Genomic DNA, 19,082 nt, shown 5'->3' on the forward strand with positions numbered 1-19,082 from the left:
GATATTTTAGGAACAAGTCAAAATTGGATTCAAGGTCTCTCTATGATTCCATCTAATAATTCAACTAAAAAGGAAGAAAGTGAAAAAGTCACATTTTCAATGTATTAGCCCGAAGACAATATGCATACATCCATAGATTGACGATCATGTCAGGCATATATAATTATTTATACAGCCAATGGTTAGCGTACTTTGATACTATAATGATATCAGTCATTTGGTACCCTCCAAGAATCTATCGAATTAACCTATGGATTATAAACGATCAAATCATGTTTTCACCTCTATTTCAATCATAGTTAGTTTTTTTTGTAGATATCACTTTCACATCTTTTGAAATGCTTATGACGAATTTTGGTATAGGAAGGAATAGGATCCCTCCACTATTTTATTTTTTTTAAATACACGTACGATTCGCACTGTGTGTCCATTTTCCAATAATGGAGTCATTAAACAGAAGATAATAAAGGGGGATACGATGAGAAAAGCTTGTGGCTCCACTTCCTTTCGTGTGGTCATATACTATCATGTCACACACTATTATCATACTAACTTTTTCCCATTATATAAAATCTACTCCTTTTACTTGCTTTTTCTCTCTCCTTCAATCATGCCCTATCACAACGTTGTGTTGTGGCTTTTATTGCAATTATAAGTTTTGGATATATAGCCTTTCACTTTACCGACATTCCGGACTAGTCTTAAGTCTTAACCCATGCGTAGGAGATAAATTTTTGGAGACACGTATACGGGAGTGGTTTCGTTGTTCTAACTAAATGGGGAAACAGATGATCTAGTTCATAAATGAGAGTACACAATTATTATACGAACTTTGGTCCTTTAACTTACTTCCTAGCTAAGACCGAATTCAAAAACTAATCCACTAGAAACAAAAGGTAGCCCCGTTGGTACATCAACATCAAATATCTTGATTTACCGTTTTCTTCTATGGGAAAGTTCTATTACATGAAATGAATACATTAATTTTTCAGAGTTCAACTCTGTGAAACCCGTAATATTCATTGAGGTACATCCATAACCTATGAGACTTCCTAATCTAAATAAAAGGAAACAATTACTACTGTTATATTTCCTTTTCTAATAGTATAAATTTCCAAAAATTTATTATTTGTCAATAATGAAGCCACGCGTACGTGCTTCAATAAATCTTAAGACTTAAATATTGAGTCCCAAAAAAATTTGTCTAACAAATGTTGTCTTCTTCTTCTTCAGTTTATAGCACCGCCACATCTACCCAGGCGACAGCCCTGCATGTGTGACTTTGTCGTCTTTAGGGTTTGATCTAACATGGACATCCGCTAAATTAATTAATTGAGATGTGATAATACATAACTGCAATTTATAAAAATATATGGACAAAAAGACCAATCAGTCTCCACACATTTATGATTTTACCTTAAAGAGAATGTAATAATTTGGTAGAGAAAGCAAGTCCTCTTTAATAGGGATCCAACTAATTGGATCACATTGGATTCTACTACGTTTTTGACCGTTAGCTATAGTAGACTTCCATTCCCCATTTTCATCATCATATACATAATTTGATATAATACCTCATATTAGTGATTGCGTTGTTCTTGTTCAGTAGTGGCGATAACCTAAACTGCATACGATGAATGATGCTGCAACCTTCACGCACGTGTGAGTTTCCTTTGCCTACACAGATACATTACGTGCGGTGCTACTAGACCATCACTAGTAAGTTACTAGCTGTCACAGTATCCACAGCGTGGCCCATGACATGGAGTTAACGACGCTAGTCAAAGATATTTTAAAGGCTCAGTTTTTTTTTTGTTTCCATTTGCTAGTATGAAAAGGAAACTACCATAACACCATTTGTAACATTTTCGCATACATCGAGAAGGGGGGCAAAACAGGGCAATTTGGGAGATTAATGTGGAGGAGAGAGCCCAAGGTTCTCTTTAAACCAGAAACACCACGTGACAGAGACAGACCAATACTCAAAAGGTAGACCAATTTGAAAAAACAATACTCAATACATTCTATAATGCTCTTAGTATAAGATTAGATAAGAAGAAGCACCTAATCTGCCATTATCAAAACATAAACCACCTAATTGAACGGTACGTTATATATAATTGTTAACCAAAGAAAACTAAAGTGCTAAATCTGTAATCATGTTATTAACTGATTGGAGCGAGAAAGTGAAAAAAAAGGAGAGAGCTTTTCCACTAGCTATCTCTCTCTCATTCAAAGCAGGGGAAGAGAGAGAATTGAGAAAGTTTGGATTTTGATATGTATGGTTGGATTTTTCTGAGACCCACCACCTCCCCAAAGCTTGTCTGTCCCCACGAACGAACTACATTATTACTGTTTCCTTTGAACTTCTTCTCTCGTTAGGGTTTAGTTGTCTTCTTTCTCTGTTTTACATTGGCTCTTGAGCTATTCTTATAGCTTAGTAGGCTTTTTGTGTGTGTGAATCTCACCGAAAGCGAAGTTCTTTTGGGGGTTTATTGCGAGAATGGGAGCTCTGCATTTAAACCTGGTGAAATTGAATCGAGGTTTCTTTGTGTGTTTATGGCTGTTGGGGATGCTTTCGCTGTCCTGCGCAGCAGCGAGGTATGGCGCTTCGAAGCAGAAGTTTGAGGTGAAGAAGCACTTGAATAGACTGAACAAACCTGCTGTTAAGAGCATCCAGGTTTAAAATCTCTATCTTTTTGTTACTAGTTTGTGTTTTCTCTGCTTTTGAGTTTAATGAGAATATGATGGGAATCTGAATGTGGGAAGAGTTCTTATAGTTACTTGCTCTTCTTTCTTTGTGGTTAAACAGAGCCCAGATGGAGATATAATTGACTGTGTTCCTATCTCAAAGCAGCCAGCTTTTGACCACCCTTTCCTCAAAGATCACAAGATTCAGGTTCTGTGGATTCAAAATAACCCTAATGATTTGGATAACTTTATTGAGATGTTTTGTTCCATTGCTGATTTTTGGTTACTTGGTTTGTTCAGATGAGGCCTAGTTACCACCCTGAAGGGCTCTTTGATGACAATAAGGTATCTGCAAAACCAAAGGGGAAAGAAACTCACATCCCTCAGTTGTGGCACCGGTATGGTAAATGTTCTGAAGGAACCATTCCCATGAGGAGGACAAAGGAAGATGATGTGTTGAGAGCAAGTTCAGTGAAAAGATACGGCAAGAAGAAGCGCAGAACTGTTCCTCTTCCTAAATCTGCTGAACCTGACCTCATCAACCAAAATGGTCATCAGGTAAAGGATATCAGAAATGCTTCATTTGTTTTTGACATTTTTTAGATTGGTCTGAGGCATTTTTTTTGTAACCAAGTTTTCGTTTCTTGAACATTTTGGATGAGATTAGCACGCCATAGCTTATGTGGAAGGAGATAGGTATTACGGAGCTAAGGCGACTTTGAATGTGTGGGAGCCAAAGATACAGAACACAAATGAATTCAGCTTGTCTCAAATATGGCTTTTAGGTGGTTCCTTTGGACAAGATCTTAACAGCATTGAAGCTGGTTGGCAGGTAAAGACATTGTCATTATCATTTGGAGATGTGAAGATGACTTGTGCAATTTGTTGCTTATTTTGATTTCTTTTGCTTACTACAGGTGAGTCCGGATCTATATGGAGACAATAACACAAGACTCTTCACTTATTGGACTGTAAGATTTCAAAACTCCCTCTGAATTAAATACTTTTGGTGTCTGTATATAGTTATGTTGCTTAATCTTTCTTGTTGCAGAGTGATGCCTATCAAGCTACTGGTTGCTACAATCTTCTCTGCTCAGGTTTTATTCAAATCAACAGTGACATAGCAATGGGAGCAAGCATCTCACCAGTCTCTGGATATCGTAATTCTCAGTACGATATCAGTATTCTAATCTGGAAGGTACTTTTGTCATAACTGCAATCTTTTGTTCTCTAAAGAAAAATTAAAGCCTTGAGGCTGAATGTATTATGTTTAACATGTCACAGGATCCAAAAGAGGGACACTGGTGGATGCAATTTGGAAATGGGTATGTTTTGGGATATTGGCCATCGTTTCTTTTCTCCTACCTAACAGAGAGTGCATCAATGATCGAATGGGGAGGAGAAGTTGTGAACACGCAGTCAGATGGTCACCACACTTGGACACAGATGGGAAGCGGTCATTTCCCAGAAGAAGGTTTCAGCAAAGCAAGTTACTTTCGAAACATCCAAGTGGTTGATGGATCCAACAATCTCAAAGCACCTAAAGGACTTGGGACATTCACCGAGAAATCTAACTGTTATGATGTTCAAACCGGAAGCAACGATGACTGGGGACATTACTTCTACTACGGTGGACCCGGTAAGAACAAGAACTGCCCATAACCTAGGCATGTGTGTAGTGTTGTACTCACCTTTATCTCTCTTTCAGTCTTGTGAAATCCCTCCTTGTGTAGTAGTATTAGGCTGTAGTCGAAAAAACCAACTAGTGATAGTCTGTGTAAGGTCTCTAGGTGATGGGAAGTTTTGAGTATGTGTCTGGTTATTAACGTTATGATAAGGTGTTTGTTTGTAGTACTCTTCATGTAAGTAGATGGGGGGAAAAGTAGGTGTGACTTTAAGTTTCTTAAAAGCTCAAAGAAACTTCAGCCCTTAGTATAATTTCACATTGTCTCTCCTTTGTATGTCTCTTCTTTGATCACTCATTCCTTCCTTCACCAATCACCAGAAAACTTTGATTATTGAATCTCCTCTTAATGCTTTGTGTTTGCGTCCAATCCTCTTGGTCTCAACTCTTAACACTGAAAAACAAAAATGTCACTGGAGAATTGAGTTGTAGGTTTGTAGCTTAGTTAAAACAAAGAAGTTAATTCTCCATATTGTAAAGCTTTGATCTTTCTTCAAATTCATACAAGTAACTGAATCACTCTTCCATCACATAGCATTACGTTACGTACTACACTCTCTACCTTATACTACCAACAACAAGAATGGAGAATACAGACACAAAACATTGCTTTGAAATGAATAAAAAGCAAGGAAAGAAATAACAATTGGAGTTAGAAATGAACTTGTTTCAATTATATGATAATGGTAGCTTTGCCTAGCTAAAGAACTTCTTTGTTTGATAGATCATATAAAGTGCACAAAGGTGGTAAAATCCATAAAAGGCTTTTGATTACATAATCTTACAACCACACAATCTTCCGATTTCAGTATACACAATCATCAAAGAAACGTTAACAGTCTCAATTTTTTTGATACAAACATGACTCAAATTTATGTGGGCTAAGTTAATTTTATACATGGGCTTGTCAAAGCACAATATTATATTTATTCTCCAAAAATTGGCCTCTAAAAGCTTTTATTAGTATATACATGTCTTTTTTTTTGTTTTAACCACAACAAAAATGAAAAATCCATAACTATATCTTATTACTCTTTTCATGTTAATTTAACACATTGACCAATTTTTTACTTTCAAAGTAATGCAAATTAGATTCTTCTCGTAGGGTTATTTCAGCCAAACTGATCTTACAGCAAACTATAACATAAACAGAATTCTGTATAATATGATTCTGGAATTGTCATTATCTACATAAATCTTTGGTGCTCAATAAAATGTTTGATCTGCTACATAAATCTTCTCAAAATGTAAAAGGAACAAAGCCTAAAAGTCGCATAACAACAAAAAAATAGACTGATTTTTTATTTTCTTTCAAGTCATCCGAAAAAAAAACAATTAAATTCGAATTCCACCAACGGTCCATTTTCAAAGTAAAAATAAAGTGAACGATAACATTGTTAAAGTTTGTAATCATCATCATGCACAGGTCGCTAAAGTTTTCTATATACTAAAAAAACTAAAATGAAAGAGACTCCAAGAAAACATTATCTTTTAAAAATTTTAATCAAAGATAACAGTATATTTCGAGGTTATTCAAACTAAAATACAGTTTATATCCAGCTTTTCATGAACATTTTATATAGTGTAAATATATTAAGCACAATAATGAAATAATAAAAGAGCTAGTCATTCTGTTTTGGAACTTGGTAAAAAAAACAACAATTAGTTTCATTGGTTGGGGCCACATTGTAGTGAAACCCCATGCTTATAATAATGCATGTTTGGGGGTATTCAAGCTTTCCGGCTAGTTTCTCCACTACTAATGAAAACAAATATATAAGCCGTTTCAATATCTAACACTGAACTGATGATTTTTTAAACAAACAAATGGCCGACATATAAAATAGAACAATACAAATAAAAATTAACAGGTGTGAAAAAGGATCTTAGGAGAGGGGGGTGGTTGGTCATTTTCATAGTTTGGTATGATATGAACTTGTGAACGTTGGGGAAAGCAGTATCATTGGTTTCAACGAAAACAAAACTCTAAAGGCTAAAACGGCTAATTGATCCTTGTGTTACGCAATCGACTTTAGAACTCCATCAGAAATTACACAACCCACAAAGGAAAAATACAAAAGCCAAAGATCATTAAGTTCTTGAATTTCATCTCAATCTAGGTATATTGAGTGTTCATATGAATCTTTAGATTCACGAATCATTAGTCAACATAAGTATACCAATTTCTTACTAAACTATTCTTTTCCACAAAAGAACTAATATTATACGTGGAGATCATACGTAGTACACATATCATAATCTAAAGCTTGATACAATGTATTATGTAAACAAACGTTATACAAGCAATAATTGTAATTTGGAACACGTACATTACATTTTATATTGTTTACCTGTTGTTTTTTTTAACCATATATGTATCATAATTTTTAATCATATTATAGGAAGATCAAATTTGAAGCTAGAATATTAAAGACATCTTCTAGAATCTAAAAACACACTAAAATAAAATAATAAAAAAAAACCCTCACGAAGGCTACGCGCAATTTACGTATATTCAAAGCAATATTTTGGTCTAATCTACCGTATGAATTAGAATCAAGATGTTAATTTGTTTACTATAGCTACTACAATAAAACATACAATAAGACATTTTAGTCATGAATGAGTCGTGAGGCTGTAAAGAAAAAAACAGATTAGTTGAGAAAAACAACAATGTAGTTTGGGCTAAGAGACAGCCAATCTCTGCCAGCTGTTTAAACTGTTTGGGACAACCTGTTTTGTTTCTTTCTTATTCAAGAATAATAGTATCCAATTTGGCAATTTCTACTCACATTTTTTACATATCGATAAATAATTTCGAATAATTATTCAAATCCTATAGTTAGATAGTTAAATCACCGGAAGCTAGTATATATACATTTTATTTTATATAGAACAAAAGTATTGTTTTGACCAAAAAAAAAATAGAACAAAAGTATTGAATGATGTACAGAAGACAATAGAAACACTATAATTTTGGTCTAGACGGTGTCTGTAATCTCCCTCCAGTTCACACCAATAAGTCCATTAATTTCGCAGTTACTTTATAAGACATCCATTAAACTACACATAATTGTTAGACAAAATGTTTGATTTCTGTGCTGTAATTCGGATACCTTTTCCTTTACTAAAAAGTTAAGTGAATGAAAATATATTTTATAGAGACGTCTCTAGAAATAACATTCTCACAATTGGCTTATAAATACCCTTTCAAAACAACTCACAACTCATCATTCGCACCAAAGAGAAGAACAAAACAACCCTCTCCTCTCATAATATATTCTAATTCTAAATATCTTTCAAGTGTAAAAAGAGGAGTCATGGAGTCAATGAAGATGAACCTTATGGTGGTGTTGATGGTGGCTATTGTGGCTTTCTCCGCAGTAGGAAAGGCGGCAGCACAGACTGAGGCTCCGGCTCCAAGTCCTACTTCTGATGCTGCTATGTTCGTCCCAGCATTGTTTGCATCTGTTGTTGCTTTGGCTTCTGGGTTTCTCTTCTAAACCAAAAGTCTCTCTATACATTCCATAGAATTATAGGGTTCTTTAATTTGTTTTTGCCATTTTACTTCGGTTTATTTGATCGCCATGAGCTTCATGTTATTGTTTCTAATATTTGGACTACCATATATAGTATTTTATAAGTTTTAATTTAGCCTTCGGGTTTTATTATTGTAATTGCTTGGGTGTTTGTGCGTGCATATGTTTCATAATTAATACGATATCGGTTTATGGATTCTTTAATTTGTAGAGGTAACATATACTTCACATACAGAATGAAAGATATAAGACCACACAAAGTTGTTTAAACCTCAAAATGTTATCTGCGAGTGGTATGATCACAAAGATACCTGCGAGTGGTATGATCAAAATGTTTCGATGAGCTGTGAAATTTTGGAAGGTTGTGGTGTATGTGTGGTAACTATCATCAATATGATGAAGACCATGAAACAATTTCTAGCTAGAGGAACTACCTTTCCCACAAATTACAAACCAATATAAAAAATGTGGGCACAACAATAAAGCTCCAAAGTGAGGCAAGAATGAGACAAATATGTGGCAACGTTAATTGCATCAAACATACATTTATACTCAAAAGTGTAAGAATCGAATATATATGTTAAGCATTCCGGCCGTTTTACATAGTTAAGGCTAAGTTTAGATGAACATAGCCGTAGTAATACTAACTAATAGGCGCCTATCACTATCAGGTAAACTTTACAGTTTACTGCAGCAGTGGCTAAGTTTCAGACCAACCTAAACATAAACCACCCATTAATTAATTAAGTAATAATAAACAAAGTTTTTTTTCTTTGAGGGTATGGGATGGTATCAGACAAGAACATGTTAAGCCATGTGAGATGCATAGAAGCAAAGTGGTCAGCAGCAAAAATGGGACCATAACCTTAGCTTTTTATTAGTTCATGCATGCTTTGTTTTTTTTTTGCCTGTCTTTGATGAAGTCCCAAAAAAGCTTTTGTAAAGTGGCCGCCACATTTTTTTCATTTGATCAAATTCCTCGTTCTTTCCAGAAAGTACAGTTCTCTATATACATTCATTAACAAGAAAAAGATTTGTTTTCTCCATCGTAAATGTCTTTACGGCCTGCGAATCAAAAGACAAATGGATGATGACGCACAAGATCTTGTGGGTAAACCAATCATCTTAAGCCAACGCTAAAGATGAGTACAACTTTTCTTTTGATTGGCTGTATTGTACATATAACTTAACACATAAGATATTGTGACCAGCTCTAGCCTATATAGGTCTCATAACAAAAATTAATATACTCCATTTTAGATAAAACAAAAAGTATAATTTTGCGGTTGCAACTCTGTTACATATATATATATATATATATATAAAAAAAAAAAATTTCGATTAAACTTTAATAGATTCATGATTCATGGAACAAACATTGAAAGTTTGAAACATATATAGAAGAAACATGAATCCTGTCCGATTAGAATTGTAGAAGCAACGTAACGCAACTTACTGAGAAAAGTGGCCCGTAACATTAGTCACACAATAATGGGCCAAAAAAGGCCCAAGGCCCATAAAAGCGTCAACGAGGTGGTTAACCTAGCGCGAGACCTATATAAATAAGGTGTTCGCACTACAAAACCCTAATTAGGAGCTACTCTTTCTTCTTCCTTCGATTTAACTTTGAAAATTGTTTTCTTTCTTCTTTCTTTTTCGTTCAATTTGAGGCATATAATGGTGCAGTGATGATGGGTATAAATCTCGTTAATCTGATTTTTACTGAAGAGATTAACTTCCCAACCATTCATTATATATCTGAGCACCTTTTGCCCATCTCTTTTTTTTTTTTTTTTTTTTTCAATCTGGGTTTTGAATTTTATATATCGCACATAGTTCTTCTTCGAAGCCTTTTAGATTCGCTCTAAGCATGGTTTCGAGGATTTTATTTGTGCGTATATTAAAATGTTCTTATCTGCTTGAGTAATCTCTCTGTTATGTGTTAACAACTATAGAGTTATGCTCCAATGTTTTATGATCACATTTGCTTTTTTGAAACAAATATTTGCTACTTTGATCACTATATATACTGCTTCTTTTGAAGAATTTTGAGATTGAACTGAATGGGACTGGGAAAATACGAATGGGACTTACAATTCTGAAACCAATGTTACCCAATAAAAAAAAGATGAACTTGCAAACAACTACTTTGATTTGAGGCAGTAATAATCACAGATTCTAATAACTAGTACAAGTGTACAACCCTCTCTATGCAACTACGGGCATAGAACTTCATATCACTAACGGCACTGAAATTATCACGTTAAAAATGGTCCTCTAAAGAAAACTTTTAGGTGGAATACATATTACAAAACCACAAGTGTTGGCATCTCTCGATGGACTAAAAAAAACACACTAGAAGAGGCCACACTTCTATTACAAATCTTGTAAGTTTTAACTTCCAGCCGTTTCTAGTGAATTTTTTTTTGTAAAAATGGAAGAGACAAAGAAGAAATATACACTTTCTTCTTGGAAAAATGGGAGTAAATTTTATACAGTCCCCAAGGTATGTAAGTTTTGGTATTTTGGACTCACAGTACGGTGTTAATGTGAAGTGCTTTGAGGAGAGACGTTGCCATTTGCTTTACCAGAACTTGGCCTCCTGAACGTTGTCCATCACGTCGTTCTTCTATCAGATTCTTCAGTTTTTGAGGCAGGTCGTTCTCTACGATCAGCTGTTTTGGCCGTGGATGATGCTCGTAAACAGCCTGTTAGTGTTTCAAACGATCACCCAAACCAAAGCACTTCAACAACAAGCGTTACACTTATTAGATAAATATGCCTATTCAATGATTGATATGATTACCTTGATGAGTTTTAGGAGGTTGAGTCGAGCAATTGCATCTTGGTGGTCTAGCCTTGAGATAAGTAACGGAGTCAATCCATTTACAGCTAATGTCGTATTGATGCGATATGATTTCCTATAAATTCAAGAAGGAGAAGGATTAGACTAAAGAAGGGGCAACTTCGCTTTGCTTCTAACTGCTGCTTTATTTCTCTCGTATCAGAACATTTTGGAAAGATAGATAACTCTGTTGAAAAGGGGAGAGGTACACATACGTGATTATCTTCAAGAATGGCTCCAAAATGTGCACAAAATGTCTCTCTGGGCAGCTCTGGAAGAAGTTAACTAATCTCTCAATTGCATCTTTCTTGAGCAACGCCTGCTCCACCTTGCGGGTGTCATTGTCTTGCGCCAAGCAAACAGCGATTGAATCTAAGGCTACTACGGACCAATATTCATCATCGAGTAAACTCAGGTAAACATCCAGACCGCCATGGGCACGTAACTGCTCCCTTGAATTCCGAGATGCATGCGCCATATCACAAAGTAAGGGCAATGCATATTGTTTTAGGGGAGAATCAGACATGATGAAAAGCATCAGGTGTGGAATGATTCCATTTTCAGCCGCTTGTTCCTGCCTCCTCTTGTTTATCTTGCACAGGTTGAATAGTGCACTAAGCACCTACATAAATTAAAAGGTTTATAAATCCAAACTTCGATCTTTAAAATCAGAGAAGAGGTTGTAACCAACAGGCCAAAGCTATCTTTATGAAAGTCAAGAAAGTCACCTCATGATGAATCTGGTAAACAAGATGCCCATCCTTAAGCTCAAGGTTGGGGATCAAATGCTTAATTGCATCTGCACGCTGCAGGTTCTCCAAACAATTTGGATCAGTGGATAGATGATTGGTGCACTCCAGTATCTGGAAAATGACGGACATTAGTAAGCATGCGACCTAAAGATCTTCCAAATCAAGCATTCAAGCTTGGCCACAGAGAAAGCAGATATATCATAGGAAAACACCTTCGGAAAGAAAAAGAAATAAAGCTTCATAGTATTTCAAGTACCTTTAACAGAATAGGAGGTTCGACACGGTTGAACATCTGGAAAAGACGACTGAGTAAGCTTTGGCTGCACATGTATGACTTTACTGTCGTATCAGCTCGAGCAAATTCAAGAAGCAGGTCAGCCACTTTCTCTAAGTATTCCCTAGCGACATCTGCACTCAGCGTAGAGACCATATGGGCAAGTAAACCAGATGATGTGGCACTTCCAGGTCTAGCATTTAAGACACCCGAACCTGACAATACTCCAGATGCTGTCTGAGATGCAATCCCAGACGTCGAAGCAACTCCTTCAACAGCCAGAACCTTCTTTGTCATTGTTTTACCAGGATACCTAGGCGTAGTATCTAGATTTCCATTTTCCTTTCCACGTCCAGAGACCTCTGAAGAAACGATGTAATGATACGGCTCAAACAAAAAAAATCATATATGTGCCTAAAATTTGAACAGTCTTGCTAAATATAAAACTTTGAAACTTACCTGCAAATTCAGCCATCAGAAAATCGAGGTCTCCGTTGGTTTTCTTTTCATTTGATCCATGCAAAAGAGGAAGTCTACTTTCATGTCTCTCAATGCCAGTGATGTGCTTAACATAATCCAGTTGACCAGAATAATGTCTTGAAGGGGGTTCTTTCTCCAACAAGCTAAGCAAAGGTCGAACTTGTTCTGTTTGAGTAACAGGAAAACCATTAGAGGCACCGTCTGCCAGCTTCTGAAGCTTATCTGTCGATGTCCTATTGACGGAGAGAGATAGTCGATGCTGTTGTCTAACATCTTCTGTGCCAGACGTTGAAGCATCTGGTGTAACACTGCTTACTCTAGGCCTATCGCCATCTGGGTGCAAGGCATCTGGTTGATGGACATCTGATCTCTGAGAATTTGAAGTTGAAGCATGAGAAGGCTCTTCACCACCCCCATGCCTATTTTTCAATACATCAGGCTGATCAATCATACTGAGTGAAGTCTCATACTGAGTAAAAATAGGATTGTTAGGGTCAAGTTGACCAGAGCGCACTCGTGGAGCTTGACCATCCACAATCAGTGGACCCCCTGATATAGAAGCCAGCCGAGTTGCCTCATTCAAGCTATAAAGAGTGTTGATTAGCCTCAGAAGAATTCCATTCTTTGCAGCTATACGGCAGAAATCATTTCTTGGGGTGGATCTTTTGAGTTTGAATATCTGCCACATCCCGTCAATAGCCAAGTGAACCATCTCCCTGAACAGAAAGCAAATCAGTAGAATCTCGTAGCAAAAGGATCAGAACTGATTAAAGAGAGAAGAGCTAAGTCAATAACTGGTCAGCTATTGTTCAAAGTAGTCTAGACACCATAATGATAAACAGTGCATACCTGTATTTGGCATAATCTGCTTCAAGAAATCCCACCAAAACGGGTATTCCACGGCAAGCTATGAACATTTGCAACGTTAAGGAGCTGCAAAGAAGCTACCAAATCAACTTTATGACATACTAAAAATGAAGAAGCAAAATAATAAATATCTGATGACTATTAACCTTGACTGACAAAGCTGCTGCAAGAAGTAAGCTGCTTCCTTACGAATTTCTCGAGAACGATCCCTCTCAGGACCAGCAAAACTCATTACAACAGGAATCTGCCATTTCACTTGGAATAATCAATCTACGTGGGTTTTTTTGGCCACAACAAAGAAAACACAGATTTGACTATTTGGGAGCAAAAACATAAGCTGTAAGATAAAGACACCATGGATACACTACTATCCTACTATTTTCCAAAAATGTTGTTAAATCTCTAAATAGAAGTTTAAAATAGAACATGGAGACACACGCCTTTGATAAAACAAATTGGCCAAATCCACCAACCATACTAAGGAACTACTGGTGATCCACTAACTCAGCAACTAAATTGAAAGCGAGACTTACAAGTCCAACAAGACAAGCATTTTCCTGGAAGTCAGTGTTATCTTTAATAATTTCGTTTATCAGCTGCAGCACGGCACATATTACCTAAAAACACCATAACATATTCACAATAACAAGCTAGTCAGTATTCTCATCGAACAGAAAAATACTGATATGATGAAAGACAAAAAAAAAAAAAGAAATCTTGCTTGATTACAAATAAACATACTCGAGATTTAGGAACATCGAGTAGATCCATTAGAGGCAGGAAGCCATGCTGAGTCACTAATACTGCTTTCTGCTCAGGTCTTTGACGAAACATGGTAACAAGTTTCTGACAAGAAGATACTATTGCATCTTCTGACTCGTCAGGCCTTAAGGAGCTGACCAATCTGGTGAACTCGACTGCCTACAAAAATTTAACCAATAAATACTATGATCTGGATTAGCTAAAAAACAGAGTAAAGAAGCGACAATATTCTTTCATTACTGGATTGCAATGGCAAAATACGAAATGCCGAAAGAATGCCAAAACTATCAGGATATAAAACTATCAGGATATAGTTTTGCAGAATACCTGCAGAGGAAAAAGGTTCTCCGCGGGCACTTTTTCATCAAATACCTGAGAAACAAGATATGGAAATGTTTTAGCAGTATCCTACTAGAAATACCAAACCTGCATACTTGAGACAGTTCATACCAAGCCATCAATGTCAATAACATCATCTTTCAAAACACCCATCATTAAGCGAAAAAGATCACCACCATCATTCGAATGCCCCGTTTCCCCCTCCATTTGCTTCTGAGCAATTGTAGCCCTCAATTTTGTTGCCAGATCATTCTTTCCACCATCTGCGACAGGAGAATCACCTTGGTTGATATTTGATGTAGGCATCGATGTTGAGGCTTCATTTGGTTTTCCCTCAGGAACTTTATCCAATGGATGAAACAAATCATGCAAAGAAGCATCCCCTGGTGGATCACTAAATCGAGCCAGTTCATTCCCACCAAGACTAGATGGAGTCTTCACAGCCTTCAAGATAGAAATAACAAGCAAAACAAGTTTTCAGCTTAGTATTAGGTAAGCTATCAACAACCTACCTCCCGAAAGAAAGAAACATTTGTCTTGAAATAGAGCATTTAGTCTGACACCTCATTCAACAAAGTAATAGAAAGTATTGCAAAAAGAACATTATCTTGTAAATAATTAGACCAAGGCCCAAAGACAAACAAACCTGTCTCACTATAGAAGCCTCTATGCATGTAGGTGTAGAATTCGCCAAAAAAAATTATATAACACAATAACAACACCAGTAAACTGTTTTGTTTATCACTGAAGAACTTATCAACTTAACAACAAAAGTACGATATACTGCCTTTTGATTACCACATTATATAAGAAACTGCTAAGACAATAATGACGTAACAGCACAACTAACCTTTCGAATCCCACGATCTTCGCCTTTTAAGCCAGAACTATTTGATGTCTGGTCCACTTGGATGGAACATTCTTTTCCAACCTGCTTGTTTTTTCTGGCTTCAGAAGCTTCTGTTTCAAGATTTCCAGCTGTTTCATCATGTTCAGATTTCCCATGTACATCTTGAGATGTCCCCTTAGCATCCGAAGGAATACTTAAAGCACCAGACTGAAGAGAAGATTTCTCATTGACCGAAGGTGTAGGAACTTTATCTGACATAACATCATCGTCTGAATTATCCGTTCCATCTTCACCTAGATCACTAGGTGTAGGCTGATCTTTCTCGGACCTAAAACTCGCCACCCCTACCAGAGGTAATTTGCTTTTTGAGTCCTAGACAAGAAAATACTGTATCAGTAGCTTTAGAAAATTCATAACCCGCTTTTATGTGTTCTCCTGTTCATATCTCAACTCTTTATGACTTTATCTGCGATCTTCAAAAGATTGATCGATGGTAAATTAGAGCTAAGGAATCTTACAGTTTCTGACATCCCCACCTTTTCTGCTGAAAGGCTTTCAGCTACATCTTGGCTACCTTCATCATCCTTCTCCGTACTTGCAGCGGGGTCCTTCATATATCTGCAAAGGGTGAAGAACCCAAGGACATTACAGGATCAGTGGATGCAAGGAACACTAGTGCGTCCTCTAAGATGGGATATATAATAATTTGATATATTCTTCCATAAGTTAAAGTTCAGTCCACGGGTTCTTACTTGATGGTGCCACTATGCCGAAGTGATGACTGCAATGCTCGTCTAGAATTTCGTATCCAAGGGTGAGAGAGCAGTGTCTTTGCATCAGGCCTCTGCCTGGAATCCTGTAATATACAAGATATAAATCGGATGTACATACAGGATATAAAATAAATAAAATTGTTTAGGTTAAAGAGGTAGGTGAATAAACACCATCGCAGAAAAAAATATACCTTCTTGAAGCACTGTCGTAGAAAGTCTGTAATATCTGGGGAAAGACTATCCGGGATAGGAGGGTTATCATCCTGAAATGAAACAAGAAAAGGTAATAGTTTGTTACTTCTGGCAATCAGTTTGTGCATTTTTTCAGGAGAGACGTGTATTCCAACATGGAGAATAAGGAGAAAAGGGGAAGGAAGAGAGATCTAAATTTTATTGACTAAAAGCAAACTAATAAAAACGTTGTCAAATACCTGAACAATACGAAAGAGGGCTGGCATGGGTTGCAGATCATAGTAAGGAGGTACACATGTCAGAAGTTCGATAACAGTGCATCCAACGCTCCAAATGTCAGAAGCAGCACAAACTCCTGACATTTCAATAACCTGTAAGAGAAGTTAGGCTTTCATCACTGCGCACATAATCAGGTAAGAGTTCTTTAAAACAAAAACAACAACAAAACAATTTTCAAAAATTGCAAATGAAAGCTAACCTATACAGAATATGGTGATAAGAAAAATATATAATCAAAGGTGTACCTCAGGAGCCATCCAGTAAGGAGTTCCAACCACTGAGTGAGTGTTAACATCAGCCTCGTTAAGTTTAGTGGCAACTCCGAAGTCAGCAAGCTTAACAAGACCCTGAAGTGAGATGTAGTCAAGTATCTATCTAAGAAAGAAAAAAGCCTAGAAGAAACTTATGCATCCTAGAGATCTTGAAACAAAAACACTGAATACAAGAGTGAGAATAGATAATACAGAAAAACCCACCTCCTTTGTCGTCAAAATATTTGCACCTTTGATATCTCGGTGTATGACACCCTGCTCGTGTAGATATACTAAACCTTCCAAGACCTGTAATCATTAGTTAGTAAAATAATACATAAAAACATTAACTCATTTAGAAAGATTAAAACAGACCTGAGCAATGTAAACAGCCACCAACGATTCCGGGAAAGGTCCAAATTTATTTGGTTTGATAATGTTTGCAAGAGAGCCATTCTCAACGTACCTGCAAACACATATGATTGAACTTGAGGTTCCAGTCCAGAGTAAACCAAAATAAACACAAAGGCTAATTAGTACTCACTCCAAAATAATGTGAAGGTGAGTCTTTGTCTTCGAAGACCCAAGATACTTGACAATGTTTTTATGGTTCAAGTTCTGCAATGAAAAAATCATCTTAGAAGACATAGAGAAGGACTGCATCGTAACAGCATAACCCTTAATGAGAAGAAGCCAACGTTGAGAAGGTGATTGATTCGACATAAGTTGATGGAAACTTAAACATCATGATCCCGAATTAGTAAACAGATAAATGTGCAGAATTAAGAAAACAGGATTAAGAATACATATGCGTTCCAGTCCTAGTCAATGCTAAAACTAAAGAATGTGTAATGGATAAAGATTGTGGGATATTGAAGAAAGAAGGTACCTTCAACAAGTCAATTTCTTGCTGGAGAAAAAAAATCATCCAAAAAGCCAAGAATCACCCACATGTATAAAACCAGGATTCAGTAAGCATATCAGTGGTAAGGAGATGAGAGACCACAAATAACGAAGATAGATAAAAACAAAAAAAAGAAAAAAAAAAGAAGAAGAATAACAAACCATAATGGTGTTAAGATCCTCTTGAACAATATTTTCCAAAGAGACTTGTTTAATGGCCACAAAGTCTCCATTCTCCAAGTCTAACCCTTTATAAACTCGACCGTAAGCTCCTTTTCCAATTTCATCTCCCAGCATCTATACCCTCAAATAATCAACACTTAAATCAAAAAAACCGTCTTGAAGCAAAATTTCAAAGATTTTAGCGTTCCAATTTCAAATTGCTAACATCCAAAGGAGACCCATTAAAAAAAAACCCCAGGAATTACGGAAGAAGAAGAAGAAGAAGAAAGCTCACATATTTGTTGTCGAGAGTCTTTGATTTGTGGAACTGAGATGACGTCATTTGCCGCGCCATCTCTTACTTCCTCGATTAAAAAAAAAAATGCAGCGAAGCGAACAGAACACAAAATTGCTCCTCGAAGAAACAGATCCAGGGGAAGGAAAATAAGAATTAGGGTTTTTAAATATCTGAAGAAAAAAATTGAAGGATCGAAGATGGGAGTTTGAACTGTTGAAAGATCAGAGAGATTGCCAGCTCTATTACAGTAGTGTAAATTTTTATTAAATAAAACCCAAAAAAAAAAAAGAAAAAGAAATAGAAAAAAGGAAAGAAACAACAGAACAAAAAGTTTTGGGTTATTAATGAACTAACTGTAATTACCAAAGGATACTTATGTTAATTTTACTCATGCGTCTGTATTCTTCTTTATAATGGGGGGGGGGGGGGGGCGTAACTTTTTTTGTTTATGATTTCACCCCTAGATTTCCCGATTTGTAAAAAATTATCTGGCATTTTTGTTTTAAGAAAAGTGGTCCATCAAGATTTTAATGCTCTTCTTTAACTGCTGGTGTCAATTTTAATTAATTGTGTTTAAATAAAGGTGGTTAGTATTCATTAATGTATTTATCAACACTTCAAAACATTTTGTTAATCATTTTCTCAATTGTAGGAGGAGGTAGGATTAGCGGATATTTATTATGGCCAATCAAATAAAAATAATTGTTTCATAATATTTCATATTTAACCTGTGCATATGATATACTCCCTCCGTTTTTTATTAGTTGTCGTTTAAGGTTGTTTCACACAAATTAAAAAAAACTATTAAGTTTTTTGTTTTATCCTTTTTTATTATATTTTCTAATATTTTTATTGGTCAAAACATTAAAACCGTTGAATAAAATTAGAATATTTATCAAACATCTGCATTGAAAATTAAAACAACAAGTATTATGACAAAAACTTTTAATTTTAGAACGACAACTAATAAAAAACAGATGAAATAATAATCTGGATTTCAACATGATTGTTCTATTTGTGCATGGTTGATTTATTTCAAAAATCTAAATAGTTGTGAAGGTTGGTTTATTCATTCTTAGCTATTTACGAATAGTTCTTTTTCTATTCGAACCGGAAATCTAGTGCAAAATCTTTGAGATGA

At 35.9% G+C, this 19,082-nt stretch overlaps 3 protein-coding genes and 1 non-coding gene across 5 annotated transcripts; 3 read left to right on the forward strand and 1 right to left on the reverse strand.

Annotated features, from left to right (window-relative positions):
* Positions 1 to 1,972: 1,972 nt before the first annotated feature.
* LOC104765137 (protein neprosin) lies at positions 1,973 to 4,645 on the forward strand. The gene is made up of 7 exons (XM_010488811.3): positions 1,973 to 2,680; positions 2,813 to 2,899; positions 2,992 to 3,249; positions 3,359 to 3,523; positions 3,609 to 3,662; positions 3,743 to 3,889; positions 3,976 to 4,645. Exons 1-7 carry the CDS (start codon positions 2,504 to 2,506, stop codon positions 4,351 to 4,353), a joined length of 1,266 nt encoding a protein of 421 aa, XP_010487113.1. The 5' UTR covers positions 1,973 to 2,503; the 3' UTR covers positions 4,354 to 4,645.
* Positions 4,646 to 7,561: 2,916 nt separating this feature from the next.
* Positions 7,562 to 8,112, forward strand: LOC109130920 (arabinogalactan protein 12). Its single transcript, XM_019241030.2, has one exon. It carries the CDS (start codon positions 7,696 to 7,698, stop codon positions 7,876 to 7,878), a length of 183 nt encoding a protein of 60 aa, XP_019096575.1. The 5' UTR covers positions 7,562 to 7,695; the 3' UTR covers positions 7,879 to 8,112.
* A 1,483-nt stretch (positions 8,113 to 9,595) lies between these two features.
* LOC147920234 (small nucleolar RNA U30) lies at positions 9,596 to 9,678 on the forward strand. Its single transcript, XR_015592008.1, has one exon. It is a non-coding gene; the product is annotated as a small nucleolar RNA U30 (small nucleolar RNA).
* Positions 9,679 to 10,169: 491 nt separating this feature from the next.
* Positions 10,170 to 18,321, reverse strand: LOC104704651 (MAP3K epsilon protein kinase 1). Of its 2 annotated transcripts, none has more exons than XM_087501689.1 (24): positions 17,939 to 18,321; positions 17,644 to 17,778; positions 17,468 to 17,488; positions 17,123 to 17,196; positions 16,954 to 17,044; positions 16,804 to 16,887; positions 16,573 to 16,674; positions 16,288 to 16,419; positions 16,048 to 16,119; positions 15,836 to 15,939; positions 15,620 to 15,701; positions 15,084 to 15,455; positions 14,345 to 14,677; positions 14,222 to 14,266; positions 13,874 to 14,053; positions 13,666 to 13,749; positions 13,279 to 13,376; positions 13,115 to 13,198; positions 12,245 to 12,981; positions 11,768 to 12,147; positions 11,488 to 11,622; positions 10,975 to 11,381; positions 10,721 to 10,835; positions 10,170 to 10,622 (listed from the first exon to the last, which is right to left on the reverse strand). In XM_087501689.1, exons 1-24 carry the CDS (start codon positions 17,996 to 17,998, stop codon positions 10,446 to 10,448), a joined length of 4,104 nt encoding a protein of 1,367 aa, XP_087357815.1. In that variant the 5' UTR covers positions 17,999 to 18,321; the 3' UTR covers positions 10,170 to 10,445. The 2 variants fall into 2 exon arrangements, with proteins under 2 accessions (XP_087357815.1, XP_087357814.1); XM_087501688.1 differs by having other exon boundaries at positions 15,602 to 15,701.
* Between the last annotated feature and the right edge of the window lie 761 nt (positions 18,322 to 19,082).

The sequence above is a fragment of the Camelina sativa genome, chromosome 19, assembly GCF_030686135.1.
Source record: "Camelina sativa cultivar CO46 ecotype springtype chromosome 19, ASM3068613v1".
Lineage (NCBI taxonomy): Eukaryota > Viridiplantae > Streptophyta > Magnoliopsida > Brassicales > Brassicaceae > Camelina > Camelina sativa.